Source organism: Plecotus auritus, assembly GCF_963455305.1.
Source record: "Plecotus auritus genome assembly, chromosome: 4".
NCBI lineage: Eukaryota > Metazoa > Chordata > Mammalia > Chiroptera > Vespertilionidae > Plecotus > Plecotus auritus.
In genome coordinates this window covers 159,467,876-159,481,755 of record NC_137775.1, presented here as the reverse complement: position 1 = coordinate 159,481,755, position 13,880 = coordinate 159,467,876, and the positions used below count along the sequence as shown (strand labels likewise).

General features: G+C 38.4%; 1 protein-coding gene across 2 annotated transcripts in view; it reads right to left on the bottom strand.

The window, feature by feature from the left end:
* Nucleotides 1-13,880, bottom strand: part of GRM3 (glutamate metabotropic receptor 3) — a 198,846-nt gene that overhangs the window by 62,546 nt on the left and 122,420 nt on the right. For both annotated transcript variants that reach the window (XM_080666476.1, XM_080666477.1), the window contains exon 3: nt 843-1,698. In XM_080666476.1, coding sequence (XP_080522602.1) covers nt 843-1,698 — 856 coding nt within the window. The remainder of the gene's footprint in view (nt 1-842; nt 1,699-13,880) is intronic.

Here is a 13,880-nt window from a genome sequence, read left to right as displayed (position 1 = left end):
CAGAACCAGTACTTTAATGCGGTAATATTACTTGCATCTTAGTAGAGAATAGTACCCTAAAGATTTTGTGCTTCTTATATGTTAGTTATGCATAAAAATGCAATGTTATATTTAGAAATATTTAGACCATATTTAGAAGTAAATAGAGAGGCAGCAAAACCCACTTTAAATACACTTTTACATGTTCACTACTGAATCAGAATGATTTCCATCAGTCTTCAATTTGCTTATACTCAGGCTCCCAGAAAAAAGTTCCCTTTCATAACATAATTTAAGAAAATCCACAACTCTGAATGCCAACATGGAAATGTTTCTATATAGCAGAAAAAATAACCTCAAATGCATAGAGATCTCCATGGTCTGAGAATCTTGCCCTCACCCCAACCCCCGTAACTTGACTATGGGGAAAAAAGTGTGTGTTTTTCTCTCACCTACAGTGAAAGTTATGAGATTCTTTTGCTCAAATTACCCACAAGGAAGCCTTGGAAGTTCATGTTCCTCAGAGAGCTGTCAGTTCTGCTAAGGAAGATTAAATGCCCTGATCCCAGTTGTCACATTGTACAGCGAACAACAAGAAAGAGTGAATGTAGCATAGCCCACATCCGGCAGCTGCCACATCAGCCCTGCCTAGGGGGCCTTTCCATGTCATATAGGGGACCAGCCAAGACATTCACTAAAAAATAAGAAAGAACATCAAAGAGCCATCGTATTGCACTTGGCATGTCTGCTTAACAGGTTAAACCCTTTCTGTGTCTGGGAAACCATTTCTGGGTCGAGGTATTTGCTTCCTGCTGGATATCACTGCTTGCACCCTAGAAGATGAGTCAAGGCTCCTTGCTTACCTGTGAAGTTGATTTTCAGCAAGTAATCCTTGTACAACTTCTTCCCGTCCAGGATCTTCATAGCATCGCACAGCTTGGTGGTGTTGGGGCAGAGGGTGCGCTGCATTTTGTGCAGGGCGTGCGCCATGGCATAGACCGCGTTGACCACAAACATGATCTTGGATTCTTGCTCATAGTTGCTGCTGTCGATGGCCAGGTGCTTGTCGCAAGGGCGCCGGTGGTTGCGCTTGTTCTGGAGGCTGCACTGGAACTTCTGCTCCCAGAAGTCCCGGAACCAGGGGTTGCGGTGGTTGGTGTAGGGGCTGAGGCTCTGGAAATAGCGATCAAACTGGCGGACCCGCTGCGAGGCCAGCTCCAGGGTGATGGCCCCGTCGGCCACGTGCTCGCTGCCCTTGACGATGCTCTCCTGCGCGCCCCAGCCGTCGCTGGCCACCCAGGTGAAGGAGGCGTTGGCGCGGCTGGCGGCGGCGATGAGCTCCCGCGAGTCGTCCCCGCGCATGAAGAGGACCACGACGCGCGCGTTAGGCTTCTGCAGCAGCTCGCGGATCACGCTGTCGTAGGACTTGCGGATGTTGGAGCGACCCACCTTCTCGGCCGTGGCGATGCAGATGTTGCGCAGGCGGGCTTCCTGCTCGAAGGCCTCGATCCCCGTCTCCCCGTAGTCGCCCTCCGAGGCCACCGTGGACACGTAGGTCCAGTTGAAGAAGCGCAGGATCTCGGCCATGGCTTTGGCCTGGTAGAAGTCCGGGGGCACGGTCCTGGCAAAGTAATCGTAGCGGGATTTGTCGCTGAGCTTGGCGCTGGTGGAGGCGTAGCTGATCTGAGGGATCTGGAAGAGCCTGAGCAGGTTTGCCACCTGGAGGAGGGAGCAAGGGGGAAGGAAGCACGGGGCTTAGAAACCCAGGCACAGAAAAAGCACATAGCACCAGACTGCTTACCCAGCGCCCTTGTCACCTCCAGATTACTCAACTCTTCCTGACGCTTTGCCAGAGTGTTTCTGGATACTGTATTTTGGATATGAGGGAGCAGGTTCCAAGCAGGTAGTTTATGATTTGGGAAAGGACATAGTAGAAAAATCAGGTGTCCTCAGTGTGTTTGTTTGAAATGTGTGGGGTTCTCTTAAAACTCTGTCAAACAATGAGCTACAGTGAATCGGCCAAGTTCAGTTTTTAGACAATTTGGCTGCAGCCTGGATGTTGTCGAATTCTCACTTCCCCCTCTTTTGCTAAAATCGGTAGCTTCTGAAAGAGCTTAATTTGAGAACTGTATGCCACATGGACAGTTCAAATTAGACATTTATTATCTAGGTTAAGTAAAAAAAAAAATCAATTCTATTTGGTCCACCCCAAATTTTAGGCATATACTTTTCTAAACTTCTGAAGAACTTGACCAGTATTTTCTTTTAAAACATTTCTTTCTATTTGAACAATGTGAAAGGAAAGCAGACAAATGTTGTCATTATTGTATTTTAGATTATAAAGCAAATACAGAAACATTGAGGACCTTGTCAAGAAAGAACCATCTCTTTCAAAACGTTTAAAACTTATTCTGAATGAAGTACTTAAATTTCTTATCATTCACCTAACAATAATGTTTCTCTATTTTTATTTATTACAGAATAAAAAAGGAAAGTGAGGTTAGCTTATAAAGAAGCATTTTATGCATAGAGTATTTGCATAAATATATTTTTTAAAATATCAACAGAGATTATATATATATATGTATGTATACATACATATATATACATATATATAATAAGTTTTTATTTTTCCTGGCTACCCCACATATTCTGAACACGTCTATCTCTATACTGACTTTAGTTAAATTACATAATATACAAAGTGGACTTTAATCAGAAACCACATTAAATATTCCTGTATACTTTATAGAGTGTTTTCAAATTTTCCTTCTAGAAATTATGGTTTCGGGTTGATATTTGACATGTAGGAAGCACAGCTTGAAATAGGCAGCTGTTAGCAAAAGCACATATAATGTGAAACACCGGACCTCTGAGTCCTACTTACTCATCTGAGTCCTGGCAGGTTCACACACAGCCACACAGCATGTTCTCTGAGATCCGGACTGCTATACAACTAATACTTCTGACATAGCCCGGAGCTACCAAAAATGTTTTCTATACCTTTTCAAATCTTACTTAGCTACAAATAGAACAGTTAGAAAATCTGGTAGTTAGCATGCAGTATAATGCAAATTTAAGAACCAAATATTTCTTGCATTTTTTTCATTTGGTAAAGACTTTAAAAAATGTTTTAGGAGATGAGTGAAATTTGGGGAATAGAAGTCAGTGGATGGGTGGGTGGATGAAGACGAGTATATCATTTATTTCTTCTTGCCTCAGGATCAGGAGACCCTGGCCTATATGGATTCATTTAGACATAGGTACATGGCTTGTTTTCTCAGCCTGATTGAGATGGCACTGAGCCAGTACTGTCAATACTTCTGTACTGAGTACCTGGCTTCCTTTGGGTTTACTAATATGTACTACTGTGGCAGACTGGGATGAGAGTCTGTGCAGAGGCTTTGCTTGATTATGGAGTTCCTGGTTAGCACTGGTGAGGCCATCTCATCTTGATGCTACAGTTTCTCATCTTCAAGTTATATTCATCAGGACTTGAACCCCTCAGGGAGGCAGAGAATGAAAGCACCTGAAAAATGCCCGGAGACATTGTCTGGCAACTAGGAACCACAGTGAAAGGATCCTAAACTGCTGAAACTGTTCTTCTAAGGGAACAAGTAATGAGAAGCTGCTTAAGAAAATAGCTCATGTCTTTTGGCTGATAGGAACCTGTGGCTTCATGTCTACCTCTCCAGGATATCTGAGAACATTTTACAAGCAAGGCAGACTGTACAAGAGAATGGACTAGGCATGCAATACTGGCAATATGATGAAGATTCTCTACATGGGGAAGGGGCACAATGAGCTGTAGCATTTTGGGAGGGTAGTGGATTAGGATAAAATTGTAGTTGTTGCTATCATTTTAAAGAGAGTTTCTCTCTCTCTCTCTCTCTCTCTTTCTCTCTCTTATAAAGAGACTAACACCTATTGTAGGCAAAGGAGGTATGTTCAGTGAGCTGAAACATGAGAATGGAACACTAATAAGGATGTAAGCATAATCTCAATTGTATCACCTATATTGAATCATAGAGCAAAGTGTTGAATTGCTTTTATCATGGTGAGCTGTTCCTTTTAAAATTAAGTTCCTTAGATTATAAGAGTAAAAACACTTAATGTAAAAAGTAATCACCACAGAAGTCATCAAGTTATAAACCTTCCTTTCCCTGCGTCACCCACCCTAACTTCATTTCTAGAGAGTAATAAAGTTTATGGTTTAGATTATTCATTTTAAAAGTGTATTTATTCTATTGTAAAACCACAATGTGTGTGTGTGTGTGTGTGTGTGTGTGTGTGTGTGTGGTGTGTATTCTCCTTTAATACTCACAATGGCCTTTTATGATAGATTAAAAAGTGGGGCAAAATCAAGATTTAGAAGCAGATCTTTTCACTTTAAGTAAAAAGTGATCTTTTCACCTTGGTCATTCTCTCATAACTTCCTGTCTACCCTCTCCTGTGTGACTATGAATCTGAAGTTTGAAGCTCAGAAAGACACTGAGGTTGGAAGGACAGGAGAGAGGAACCAAAGCAATATGGTACGCACAAGGAACTGCCTGCTTACGATGAGCAGGAACTTTCTTTGTAGCATAAAACTTAAAACTAGAGTTGGGGATGTTCAGATAGTTGTCAGCTGGATGTTTTCTGTCTCTTTTGTCCAAAAACCGGGCATCTGAAATATTCCTGACTTGCTGTACTTGCCATATGGTTTCTCTGAGAAAAAATGGAGAATAAGGGGAACTCCTACACTGGACATCATTTTAAAAATAAGAACCATTTTAGGATGGGGAAGTAATGTGAAATTTTGGAAGAAAGTTACCCAATTAGATTATTAGTAGGAGTGGAGGAAGAAAAAACATGGTCTAGGGTATATATGCTTTTGAAAAAAAATGCTTTAAATGTAGAGATACATTGCTTATAGATAGAATCTCTAAAAAGGTTAAGAGAAATAGGAAGACTTAAAAAAATAATTCTGACAATACAGAGTAGTCTCAACAAGACATAAAAGACAAGATCTTCAAAGAACTCACTGGGTTGCAAGGGTGCACTGGGGAATTTGAGTGTTAAAAGAACTAGTGACAAGGGATGGGTGTTGTTGGTATGTACAGTCCTTGGGCATCTCCATGGACAACATAAAAGATTGGCATGAATGTGTGAGAACTAGGAAGACTGAAGCAGAATGTGAAAATGGAGCAAAGTGGTTTTTCTCATTGGTATTGTTTTGAATTTAAATTATGTTTTAGATGAAGATGTGGTGGGAAGAGAGAAACACTGGATGGGGAAGTTGGTTCTAGGTGAATAAAAGAAAGACACCTGCCTAATCCCTCTTGCTTCTTCATTCTCCTCAATAATAATGTTCCCTAACCTGAAAATAGTAATACAATAATGTGAAAAAGTTATCTCACATCAAAGTAGGAAATAAGAGCAAAAGAAAGCTCATATTCATAGTAATTGAGTTTGCCTCCAGTTCTGAAAGAAATCACATTGAATTATGTAATCAATAACCTTTGATAAATCAATAATGGGAGGACAGTCAGAGGGTGCAAAGGGAGGAGCAAGGAACTGTAAGTCAAGAATAAATATAAATTAATAAGTATGACATACTTCAGTAACTTTCTAGAATAGAGTTACTTAGAACTGAACAAGGCAAGTACCAAGAATTAGCACAGGTTCACTAAGAGTCAGTTCCACTAGAATCTTTTCAATGTAGGTTGAACCATTCAGGAAAGAGTGGTAGCTTTGGAGTACCCTGACTTCAACAAGGTGTTGATGACATTATTTGGACTCTTGTGGAAAAGAAAAAGTGATAGGAATTAGATGACAAAATTAAATATACTAAAAGAGAACAGCTTGGAAGAAAGTCTGTATGAGATGGTCAAGTAAGATTAATTTATATCAATGACTGGAAAAAAAAAAGATCTTTACATTTTAGAGCTGGAAGAGCCATGACGATAATATAAGACTTTTGCTTTATAGGAGAGGAAATTGAAGCTCACCGGGTGAAGTGACTTTCTAAAATTTACACAACCAACAAGTGGAAAAGCAAAAATTAAACCCAGTCTCTTGATTTTTTTCAAAGGACTTGTCTCCCTCTCTGGCAATAAGGTGATATTACATAGGAAGAGATACGTTTCTGGGTTTAAGTTAAAATTACAAAAGTGAAGAAAGGATTTTAAAAAAGCTAGTAGAAAATGAGGGTGCAGATGCAAACTTAAGGGGGGGGGCTAAAGTTAGAGGGGGATTATTAAGTGGTTTGCTCTCTTTAGATTCCAATTTAGATCCAACTGTTGTAGATGCATTATCTCCTTTAACCCCATTACAATCTTATGAAGTAGAAACTACAATTATCTCATTTTATTTAGGTTGAGCACCTAGAAATCTTGCTGAAGAGCACATATGTGGTAAATACAGGATTTGATCCCAGGCTCAACTTCCCATACTAATTCAATGAATTTTGCAATCCATGCTCTTAACCTCTGTCATACGTGATTCCTCGCACTACAATGTAGTGACATATTTCAAGTTATAATATTCTTTTTTCCTTTTTTATTTTTGAAGACATGAGCTCCTTGATTTGAGAACCATAAGCAATCATCCCTTCTTCTTAAATATATACTTTTTCATTGTCAGTTTATACTTTATGGTGGCTTCATAAACATTTGTTTACTGAATGACCATATACAGAGATAACAAGAGTTATCTAAGAATTCAGGGGAAATTTCAACTGGAAGGTTGAAATTTAATGGTATGAAACCTTCAAGTTATACATATCATGATCAGATTTGGCTTTATGATTTATGTGAAAAACACAATGATCTTATGGCAGAACCTGTTATTTCTAGGGCTTGAGAGACTGCCGGCAGGCTTAACAGAAGCCCTTTGCACATGTAGCCTGTATTAGAGTTTTATATTCAATGTTTAAACACCTTGGAATTTCCATTTTCTGGATGGTTTGAATTTATCCAGGACTAGATATTGCAATGTTTTCATTGTAACCTATCATATCACAAATGTATTAACTTTTTTTTTTTTCCTCAAGAAGCAATGCTAGGATGCTGGTCTTGGCAAGGTAACTTAGATTTTCCAGTAGATACTCTGATCTAAAATTAATAGTTTTGTCTTTTTTCCAAGTTCTGTAGTTGTATGGTGGAGTTATTTAGGATGGTCTTCACGTGCAATCATTGTCCAATACATGAATGTTACTTACATATTGTTGACCATCTGCTACTATTTTCCCCTTCAAATGAACTCAAGTCTATCTAGTTTCTTTAGTTCACTATGTTCTCAAATGTACATGCCTTTGCACCTGTGGATCCTTCTGCTTAAGTGATGTTTACCACCTGTCTGCTCAGCTAATCCATTCAAGGGCCCCTTTTCTGGGAAACTTTTTTGACACCTCACTTCAGGTTGAATTGTGTGCCCATTCTCTGCAACCCTTTCATTCCTTCAAATATTTCCCTCATGACTCTAATGAAAGTATATGGTGATTTCTAGATTTTTCACTGATTCCTCTACTGGGATGAAAGCTTTTAAGGATAGGAAATATGTATTTTTTAACCCCATATTTCCTTAATGTCTTGCAGAGTATAGAGGTGCTACGTAATGTTTGTTAAAGGAACGAGTTGGTATATGAATCAATACCTGCTTATCATGTAACCTTTTCTAATTACAAGGGTAGTTTTCTGTGGGAATAGCTGACCACCAGCAAGCAATATAAAGCTACTCTCAAACGCTACTGATAAACAATTTCCTGTGCAATATATATCCCTCATTAGTTATAGTCAATTTTCACCAAAATAAGAGTATATACAGTATAAGACAAGTAATTGACTCAGAACGTTAGGAATCTGGCACAAAGGTTTTCATACCATTAAAATCAATTTCTCTAAATTATCTCTGTGTAACTATCTAGGAGTATACAAAAGGAAGTCAATATTATACTAACTGGGGCTGGCCATTGAGCCAATCCCCTTTAGGCTAGAAAACTGCCTTTTTGTTCTAAGGAAAACAAACTAAAGGCCTTATTCATGAAGCCTTAATACTAAAATCACATAAACCTGAAGAGGGAGTCATGTAAACTTATACCTAAGGCAGGCTTCATCAAATGAGCCAATAATAGGATCAGCTGGTAAGGTAAGGCTTTACTGGAGACAAATGAATTGTGTGCAAGACACATAAGCAGCCAAACACTCAGAGCTCATATCAGTTCCTCACTTATTACTCTTTCTTAGCAATGTCTAAAACATTATCTTTCTGATAATCAATAGCTGATTGTGGAGTGATGCTACTGTAGGCATCCGAACCATCCTTATTTATTGTTGAGAATTTTGGGTGAAAGACCAATTTATTTGGGAGTTTTACTTCTCCTGACATTTTTTTTAGCAAGTCATGGGACTCTTTAGAATTTCAGGTGTCATGCTTCATTTCAATGATTCTCTGATCAAGGGGGCAAAAGAGTATGAACTATGGGAAAGAGCTCAGATAATCTAGTATTCTTTGATGTTATGAAAAAGGGACTATGGATTGGAAATTTCAGAGTCATCTCTGAGCATCATAGTCAGTCCTGTGGCCACTCTTCCCATTCAGGATATCTAAGATGTTCCCATTTCAAACATGAGCTTTGTGCCTTCTCAGGTGACACAATGCCAAACTTTTTTTCAACAGAAGACAAAAAAGAGTATGAAAGTTTAGAGTCTAGTACAAATGTTTCCCACTATAGTGATTGTCCAGCTTGAGAATTCGTTTCAGAACTTACCTTGTCTTCGACTTCTGAGGCTGAGCTTATACTTTAAGGGGAATAACAAACAGTCACTGGTTTTTATGCTTAGTTACAAAAATTCCAGATGGTAAAGAGGCATCAAGTTCTTACTTTCCAAATGTGCTATCTACAGAGCTAAACTATATACAATAAAAAATAACCCATTGCTGTTCTGCTGTCCTGGGAATCAGGAGACACAATGATCACCTCCATGTGTTTGCCTTAGCATTCTGTGCTATTCACATATTTTTTGGAGCTGGTTTCTAAAAATAAGCCTAACTCTTCAGTGGTTTTATCACATATGAGGTGCTGAATACTTTGTTCCATTCTTTTAATTAAATGCTTATATATAATCTTGGAAGGGAACTGCTGAGTACCGCACTGTGAACCATCTGCTACCTGATAACCCAGGTTATTACATAAAGCAAGTTCTAAAAGTTGTGATGGTTAAAGCCCACACTGACTCTCCTATTCAGATTGATCGAGTTGCGCTATTAGCCATACAACATCCCAGATTGGCTTGGATTTTAAATGGAGAGGTAGTATATAGTGGAGAAAATGCCTGAAGAATTCAAGCTGTTCACATCAAATGATTTATCTGCCTATAAAGGACGCCAATCTTATTGTTATTTCAAATAAGATTAGCACATCTTTTTGTGTGTGTGCATGAAAGGGATTGACTGGAGCCAATGTCTGAAGGCCAGAGACTTATCTGGATTTAGGAAATTGTACAATGGAGTGTAGTAAATGCCAGTTTATTCAGTAAAATCTGCAAAAGTCACTAATTCTTATTCCAAATTCTTCAGTGAAAGATTCATATTGCCATTCCCATTCAACAGCATGACTTGGTTGTGATGATTTTGCCTGGGCATTCCATACAAAGGGCTCCTTAATCATGGCAGAAACTTTCAAGCATGGCTCAAAGTAACCCCGATTTCTATCCCCAAATCTCCTGAAATCATTGCAGCCAACACCTGTGGTTTTGCTTTTTATTTGTGACTAAGAGCCTTATTAAGATCGAGGTTATCCATTTTGTCATTCTCATGGATCATTGCTGAGCTTAAATGATATGCAGACCACATAGGACTCCCTGAGTCACACTTTTTTAGGAGACATGTCAGGTTTCTCATTGCGACAGTGCCACTCCACATTTGTAAGTGTCTGTCTTGCTCCCTTACTAACAAGGCACTATCTAAGGAATAACTTTTTTCCCCCACCCACCTAGCAGGTACTTTCAAGAGGAACAAGAAGGCATTTTGCCCACTATATCAGTCTGCATCTACTTTTTGCTCCTTTCTTACCCCATGAATTAATTTTCAAGAGAAATCATGGATCTGAATTGGTTTGGATTCCAGTCCCTAACAATGGTTCCAGAGTGCATTGGTCTTTGCCAGCAACACCTGGCGAAAGCATGACTCCCAGGGTGACCTGACACCAATAGACTTCGCAGGACCATGTCCTTTAATCAGTGCCCTGCATGTTGATTTTTGATAGTGTCTTCTGAGGATTTAACAGAGCCACAAGTTGAACTAACCCACATTTTCCTGCTGCCCTTGAAGTCACTTGCATCACAATAATATGACAAATAAAGCCTTATCAATAAAAAAGAGTATTCCAGTTCTTGTTGGCTATTAACCAAAGGCCAACAGCTATTGGGTATGCCTGAGGGGAGCTGAGAGCTGTAGGCTAATTTCTTAAAAAAGATGATTATTTACTTCTGAGAGTCTGTGGTAATCATGAGGGCAGAGGGGTATATACCATCTTATTTAGCAAATAGAACTGTGTTATTCCTTGTTTTCCTGTTAACTGTTCATTAGTTCAACAGAGTTGTCAGATACAAAAGCAAATAGTATAGTGGTTCAATGCACAGGATTGAGATCAAACAGACCAACATTGAAAACCCAGTTCCTTCTCTCACTACCTTTGTGAATTTAGGGAAGTTATTTTAATTTCTTAAGCTTCAGTTTCTTGATCTGGAAAAAGGGAATACCATAGTCTCTGCCTTATGAAGTTATAAGTAAGGATTAAAGATAACATATGTGAAGTACTTAGCTCACTGGCTGGCACATAGTAAATGTTCAAAAAGTGATAAAGTGATAGAGATGATGAATAATGTTTATTCATTCAACAAACCTTGATTGATGCCAATTATACAAGCCACTATTCTAAAATTTCAGTTGTTCTAAGATGAGTAATATACCTCCACTGTCTTCCAGAAAGTTATAGTCTGGTAGGAGACAAAGAAACATAATGAGGATTAAGTTTAGAGATATATGTATACATACTTATACCAACACATGAGTGAAGGAGCAACTAATTGCACTGAGGTGAGTCATGACAGGCTCCCATGTAGAGGTGACATTTAGGTTTGATCTTGAAGAATAAGTGAAAGTTTGCCAGGCAGAGAAAGGGAAAGAACATTTTTAGGCAGAAGAACACAAAGACAGAAATGGAGGAAAGCACACTGGTTTTTGTAGTATCAGAAAGTTCAGTGTTATCGGAGTACCCAGTGCCTTTTAGGGTAGGGTAAGGAAGGATAGAGGGACTGTGGCTAGATTGCTAAGTGTTTTATATGCTATGCTAAAGATTTTGAATTTTATTTTTTAAGAGGTAAAATGACATTAAAATTTTTAAATTAAGGAAATGACATGACCAAAGTTATGTTTTAAAAAGACTACCGTGGATGACACCCAACTTGAAAAGAAAGGGTTAGGGAAGGGTAATCAAATGGACAAAATACTCATTCTAACTTAGGCTGTGAGTTCTTGAAGGTCAGGGATCATGTAATCTGAAGAGCAATGAATACATTAATAATAGAAAGGTCAAGATTGGAGGTTTAAAGAAAAATTGCGTCCACTTAAAACCATTTATTTGATTGATAGTAATTGCTCAATACTTAATTTGTCCTTCTGTTTGTGTCACTACAGGTTACCTTGAATCCTTCTTCGAAAAAAGTAGGTCATAAATGATATTGGTTGTTGGAGACTGTAGGAAAGCTAAAGAGCTTTTAAATTTCTGGAATTAGCTCATAAAAGATAACATAAAGACTTTCTTTAATATAGAAATAAAAACCGAGAGTCTGCTAAATAGCCATTGATATCAGTTGAAAGTCAACCTATGCTTATTTTTGAATTTCTTTAAATTTTGTGTAAATAATACTACTTAAAACTACTGTGTAAACCTAAGTAATAAGTGCTAAAGCATATATATATATATAGCTTTTATTTTTATGAAAACTTTCTTTTTACATAAACATTCTAAGCAAATGATAGAGTATGTGTTCAGTCACATCTGTTTTCCCCATTAGGAACACTTAATTGCCTGATTTGCATTCTATGAGGCCACATTGTGAGCCTAATGGCAGCTACCCAAATTGGAGGCCCTGGGCCTGGGAGAAACCAACTAGTCCCTGGGATGCATGCCCCAGACTTTTAACCCTACCAAGTGATGGCAAAGGTCTCAGATGCTTTGCCATTCTGACCACCTGGCAAGGAAATCTAGTCTGTATTTGGAATATAATTTTTGAAGGTGTTGCTGCTATTGTATTTTCCCCTATGGCAAGAATCGGGACTTCATCACTAGTAACAGAGGGATTTTCATAACCTACCAGGTGGTGATGTCAAAAATAGCGCCACCACAATTTGGTGTTCAAAGTCCCACTGATACACCACCTGGAGTATCAACGTTTACTTGAGTTTAGCTGCAGGTGTTTTTGGAACACTATTCTTAAATTTTCAAAGTCCACTAATTAGAAAACTGTCCTGTAAATTTTCAACTGCCTTTTTCATAGAGCAGTAAAAGCTCTTATATTACATTAAATCGATGGACTTCGTTATCAACTGCTAAGTGTTGGCTCTTTCCATATAGAAATACTGAGCCTTGTACATACAGATCCATTAAAAGGGCACATATTTAATGGTAATTTGGAAAGAGAACTTGGTGTTGTTAAAGCAAAATCTTAGGTTTAATTAAAAGAGTCAGGAATCCTATTTCAATGAGCTTGCTGCGTAATCTATAATCATAGTCTAAGATACGTGTTGATATTTCAGGGGTGTGTAAATACCATGACCTGCAATCACAGATATGTGGCCCCAATAGAAGCTGATTCTCAGTGCTGGGCCATTTTATTGCATTGTGGACAGTGGTCCTAATGGTAACCTGTTGTTTTTCACAAGACTGATTTCCAAATCAACACGTGACAGAAGGGAAATTAAGCAATAAGTTGACAAAGGAAAGGAAAAAGTAGTGAGTGCACCTTAGATAATTACCTCTGATTAAAAATTTCTACAATGAAACAATGTCATTAAAAGCATTTTTAAATTGCTGTTGCTATTGTCTCTCTCCCTGTGATGAAGTCCCTGAGAAGCATTGCCCTTATTTGAAGGAGGGCAAGCAGGTGCAATGGAGGGAGGTTTCAAAACGACAAGTATTGGGAGAATGCCTTCGAATGAAAAGTCTGGGAAGGAAATAAACAAAAAGATTCCATCTGAGATAACTTTGGTGTCAGAGTTTTCTGAAGCTTAGATTATGTGAGGGGGTGATTAGGAGAGCAGTGTGGGAGGCAAGCTTTCTGGATTTTCATGTTGATTCAATTACTTACAAAGTGGTAGAAAGTTGAACTTTGTACTTAACCTTTATGAGCCTCAATTCCTCTTGGAACTGGGAAGGGGGTGGGTGCGAAGAGATTAACCAAAGAATTTATATGCATAGCCTATGGACACAGACTATAGGGTGGTGAAGACCTAGGGTGGGGCAGGAACCAGGTGGAGGCAGGCAATGGGGGAAAATTGGGGGGAGGACATCTATAATACTATTAACAATAAAGATTAAAAAGTTTTTTAAAAAGCTAACAGATAGTATTTAGTAAAATCTAAAATGTTGAATGCTCATTATCATAAAACATGATTTTTACTGCTTTTCATGTATTTTCTCACTTAATTCCACAATCCCACAATAAACCAGGAAGGGAGGTACTACTAATATTTCCATCTTAAACATGAGAAGAGATGCCATGAAGGGTTAAATAAATTCTAGTAAGATCATTGAGCTGAAATTTTTCAAGAAAGTCACACTAAAAAATGTGTAGTTATAACATATCTGTGCCTATGATTGTTATATCTGTGATATTAAACTCACTAAATGCAACTAT